Source organism: Corvus brachyrhynchos, unplaced genomic scaffold, assembly GCF_000691975.1.
Source record: "Corvus brachyrhynchos isolate BGI_N302 unplaced genomic scaffold, ASM69197v1 scaffold239, whole genome shotgun sequence".
In the NCBI taxonomy this organism is placed as follows: domain Eukaryota; kingdom Metazoa; phylum Chordata; class Aves; order Passeriformes; family Corvidae; genus Corvus; species Corvus brachyrhynchos.
In genome coordinates, this window is record NW_008246057.1 from 3,909,815 (window position 1) to 3,915,458 (window position 5,644).

The following is a 5,644-nucleotide window of genomic DNA, read 5'->3' on the forward strand; positions in this document are numbered from 1 at the left end:
TGTTTTTGCCTCACCAAACAGAAATAATAGTACAAATTAGAATAGGAAACAATTTGAGCTGAAGCTGACTTCTGTTTGCATAGCTTAATCAAACACATTATAATTTCAGACTGTCTAATAAGTCTCTATACATCTGCTATTTTTACTCACGTAAAGTTAGTATATGGGAAAGAGAATGTATAGCCCTGCTTATATTTTCAGAAATGTTTATTCTTCAACTTTTTCCTAATCGCACTCTGAGATCATATAGGAAAGCTAGAACTTAAAACTTTAAAAAAACCTTCTAGCTTCCAAAAATGAAACTTCAAAAATGAAATTATATTTATTAATGCTATTTACTTTATGAATTCATTTTTTGCAAATTCAAATATCCAGGCACATCCTGTAGCTCTAACTGTAACTAATACAAATTAGAACACTATAAAAATTATCATAGTAACTACCACCAAATCTTGTTATTCCCAGTTCAGTACATCCATTTCAGAAGGTTAGTTCAAGCCGTACTGCATTGTGCCAGAAGATTTTACTAAGCTTCTTTATGTCTATCATTTCTGCTGTAAGCACATTCATTTATGGGGAAAAAAAAAGAGAATAATAATTTAAAAAAAGAAGAAAAACTTGCTTTAGATTTCCAAAAGGAATCAGAGGCCCACTTGTCAGTAACATGTTATGAAAGTAACTGGTATATGACAATAATATGCATACATTTATGAAATCTATTTCTCAGTATAGACACATCTTGGTCTCACAAATAATTATAAAACCTCCCTGCGTTAGGTTTTATGTACTTGGATGGCTCAATAAACTGATGATAAAACAATGCTTTCTCACCTAGAGAATGGTAATTAACTGCTAGGATTTTCCTTTCTATCTAGCCAGTGGTTTTCAATGTGCAGTCTGCAAACCACTTGAGATCCATAACCATTTCAAAGGATTCTGTGAAAGTTATCTAATAAAAGCAGGCCAACTGTCAGTAGGCTTAAATACTCTACTCAGGGGTCCACATCTCCACTGAAAAATTTTGAGGGGGTCTGCAAATTGAAAAAAGTTAGGAAACCATGTTAGGGACATGATCAGGAGTAAAGAAATCTTGAAAACTGTCATGCACATGCTTAAGTTTCTACACAATTTGCTTCACTGAAGTCAACAGGACTGCTCAAATCTCCTGTGTTAAGCAAGAAAGTGGTATTTGTTGGGCTGTATTCCTTATTCATGTGATTTTTCAACAAATGCTGCTCTTGACGAAATTCAAACGTGATAAATATTTAAACAAGCATACAAAGAGAGCACACTCTTTTCACGTCTCCTGCTCCAAAAAGTAGCAATTGCAACACATAAACTGGCAGAGAACTCTTTATTTCCTTGTATTTTTTATACTAGCTAACAATAACTTTTTCAAAGCAAGGAATAAACTTCCTACTTATCACAACATAATACTCTTTATCACAGGGAGTATTGTATTCATTCAACAGTACACTAAATCCTCTGTAATATTTTTGCAATAACTTTCTGCTGAATGAAAAAGAAAAGATAACTGAAGTGCCTTACCATTCTGTTGTGACAAAATTGCCAAGGTACTAGCAGCAGCCTGAAACACTTCTTTTGAAGAGGAGTGCATCAGCATGGAGAGCATCACTGCTCTGTCTATTGGGAACCTTTCAGAGAGAAACAAATCACTGTACATTGACTGTATTACAGCAGTTACTTCATAATTGCAGTTCAGTTTCCTAAAAAGGTATTATGTAACATAATGAAAATTTCAGATGATTGCTCTTGATTTCTAGTATTTTTCCAGAGCAACAGCTGACAGAAAACCCTTTGTAACCTATGCAACTTTGTCTAGTCTGAATCTCACTGAATTGCTTTGGAACCATGCTTTCCAAGCGACCTGAGGTCCAGAAAGGGGTACAAACAGGCTGGCAAAAATTGAGTGACTAAAATTTTAAGGAACTCTGAGAAATAGTTTAAGTAAAATGGAAATCTGTGTCTTATCCATGCCTAGTAGATTTTCCCTAATGAGGCAGCATTCTCTCTACAATGCCTTTTCATCTGATTTGTAAGAAAATGAGTACTGCTTTTCTACACTCCTTACATGCTAGGTATCTTAATCTTGTCTGTTTTCCTAATTCTTATATTCTTTATCCCTGTTGCAACTGAAGACACAATCCCTTATGAACTGTAAAAATTAGCTCTAATAGGCTGTGTTCTGACCCTTCATTAAAACACTAGCAGATTTTCCTGAATCAAGGTTAACACACTTTGGAAGACACTTTCCCAGGTTTGGTTGATCATCATGCATTTCATCTACTACAAAACTAAAAATAATTGAAAAGTGAAACGTCAGATGGCCTAATAATAGGCACTCATTTTTTTCATTTCTAAAAATCCAGTTTAAGACAACACTGACTGATTATCTCCATCTCCAATCTTCTCATGAAGGTTGCGTTGATACAGAAACAGATTTTTCAAAGCCCAGCACGCAGCCTCCTAAATATAAACCAAGACAAAAAGATTAAGAAAATATACCTTTAGAAGATTAAAAATATATGAAAAAACTTAAATAGTTTGACTGCTTTTCAGTTCACAAAAGAAGTACAAGGTGCTTTATGTAGAAATAGAACAAAATGTACACTGTCACATTCTTTATAGCTGGAATAGGCCTGAGTTACAAACACATGTGACAATCTCATTACTTGATTTGCATTTTGGTATCTATTTTAGGCCAAGATTAATTCTTCTACTGATGGGCCTGTGTTTGGCTGTTAGATACAGAGGAGGTATGTAAACAACAATCTTTGCATGGCCAAAGTTACAGGCAATAAGCCTCATCTTAACTACCTACATTTGATCCAAAGAAGTAGCTAAAATCTCTTGAGATGAACAAAGATAAGAAAGGCAAGAAAGGTAAGATTTATTCTAAATCTAATCAAGACCTTAAGGCCTTTTTTTGCCTAAGGATATATATGGGAAAAGGATGTGGCTAAACATTTTATTAAATACATAATACAGTCGTTCCATATTCCCATCACCCAGAAATTCTCACCAGCACATCTGTATTTTTTCGGTGTAGTTCTAATGCTTTGTAACATGCTTCCAACCAGCATAACTTTTCTTCCTCCTCCTCCTCCTTTCTTTCCTCTAAATCCCGGTTTAAGAATATCGTTTCAGCTTGAAATATAAAATATTTACAATAAATTCTTACTGTGAAAACAAAACACCTATGTCTCAACTTTTCTGTAGTCATGGAGGCACTCACACTGGCAGTGTTGAAAATCAGTGGGAACATAAGCCTTTTCTGGGAAGGGAGAAATATTTTGACATAAACTCTAAGACAGACTTGAAAAATGTCTTCAAGGTTATAAAAGGAGTTAAAAACTTAAGTGTAATGTAGTAGATGAGTCACATAATTACAGATCAGTCTAAGCTTTGGCTCTGAAAAGACCTGCATATACCTCTTTTTGTTGTGTATTTACATACAGAGTACCACAGACATAAAATATAACTGTGAATCATTTGCATGGAACCATTTATTACAGAGCCATCTACACTCTGAAGCAATGCCGTTAAAAAATAAAATGCAAATTGCAGTTGCTAAGAGAGAAATATCTGGTCCCAGAAAGTGCAACAGAATTTGAAATATATCATTTTTTACCTGTGATTTTTCAGCAATTAATGGGAAGAAAAAGATACCAACACTGAGCATAATATTTGAGGCATAATGGAATATGTACTGATTTCTAATCTTTGCTATTTTGGAGACTCTTAAACAGCATTTCTACTGACTTTTATATGGAATAATAACTCAGAGACAAAGAGGATCAGATTCTTAGCTTTTTGCCACTAGCTAACTAATTTCTGTCTGAACTGTACTCAAGGAAAAGTTTAAATCTTTTAATTGATTTCAGAACTCAAGCACAAGCATTGATTTTGTGTTGCTATCAACTGCCACAATACGAGTACTGTCATACCTGGCAAACACAACATCAAATCAGTGTTGTTATCACTGGAGACTTTATATTAAGAAGGGATTATCCAAGATTTGTCTACGAATAACCAGTATGCTCTGTTCAGATCTGTCAACATAACTTACCAGCTCTGAACACTGTGCAAATGTTTGGTGTATGATATGAATACAGACTTACCACAGTGAAACAGTAAACTGTAATCATGTGGGAAATCCAGCTTTGTTGAAGCTGTCCTACCTGAGCCTTTGGTGTTAAAGAAATGGAGTTTGAAATCATTACAGGAAATTACTAGAACAAAAAAATTAACAAGTAGACAGAGATTTACTCACTTAGAAGAGCTAAACAACTGAGAGCTGCAGCTTGTAACTTTGCATTTTCAGGATATGTTGTAACAGCCTTCACAATGACTTCTGGAACCTTATGTAATACAAGGATATTGAAAAAATTTCCTGAAAACAGATAAGATATCAAATTAATATAAACACATATCTAGAGCTTTACATTTAACATAAATTTCTTGGCACACAATGCACAAACTTTGTAGCAAACATTGGTTTTCTTATTACAGGGCTTGACAAGAAAATTTTGTTTGTTGAAAGAAGAGGTTAAGGATAAAAAACAGTTGGGATCTACATTCTTTGTGGGCCTTTTTAATTTTTTTTTTTACAAAAGGCAGAGGTTCTATGCAAAATGAAACACACACTGTCATCAAAATAAGAAAAATACAGTTGGTGTATCACTTGCAGAACTCCCTGCCAGGAAGCAAATGCCATTCTGGTCCTGAATTCTGCAATGATTTGATTTATCCTATGACACAACTAATTTAACCCTGGTTTACTCTCTGGTTTTGCCCTCCTCGTTAAATAAATCAAGGCCAACATTATAAATATAGAATAGATTCCTTCTGGAATAGAAGGAAGCCTTTTGATGATAAATATATTTAAAGCATAACAATTATTATAAGCTGTACAGTATTTTATGTTACAGGTTGAATACAAGGCACTTTTCAAAAAGCAAGCAAATTCAAATAACTTTCTTGTTTGTTGTAAAAACCTGTATCATAGGTTAGAAAATAATAGAGCAACACTCACTTTGTCAAATATGGTTTGATAGCTATGGTTTCTATTTTGATATTCAATTTCATTTAAATCTTGATTAGCAAAAATGAGAATCAGAGTAGCAATGTAAAAGATCAGTAGTGTGGTCATGTTATATCAGCACTGCTGTTTCTTAATGTATTTTAATGGAAAAGGTATGTTTGTGTAAATATATTACTTACCTAAATAAATTAATAATCTTAGGCTATGTGATGAGTAATTCTGTTGGACTTGTGGCTGGCCTAACAGGTATCAGCCAGTTAAAATTCCAAAGACAGTCAAATCTAGGATAGTCATTACCAGATTAGGAAGAATGCAGGATGGTGTTTTTGGAAGCTAGTAGATGCTGACTTTACCATTTCACTGCCAGTTAACATAGGTTTAGGAAGACAGTGTCCATCTGAATAACCTGGGAAGAAACACTGGCTATATATATGGAAATCTTCCAGACTATTTCCAGGAGCAGATAGCAATTTCACATCTGTCCCCATAACTGTGTGATGCTGTGAACACTTCTTCCATAACTCTACTACAGCAGCTATTTATTAAGATGAGGGGCTCAAAGAAAAAATGGATCTTGAG

At 34.2% G+C, this 5,644-nt stretch overlaps 1 protein-coding gene across 1 annotated transcript in view; it reads right to left on the bottom strand.

Annotated features, from left to right (window-relative positions):
• Positions 1-5,644, bottom strand: part of LRRK2 (leucine rich repeat kinase 2) — a 64,416-nt gene that overhangs the window by 43,357 nt on the left and 15,415 nt on the right. Inside the window, 4 exon segments of the mRNA XM_017745925.1 lie at positions 1,549-1,655; positions 2,408-2,487; positions 3,044-3,168; positions 4,295-4,414. Of these exon segments, the coding sequence (XP_017601414.1) occupies positions 1,549-1,655; positions 2,408-2,487; positions 3,044-3,168; positions 4,295-4,414 (432 nt within the window).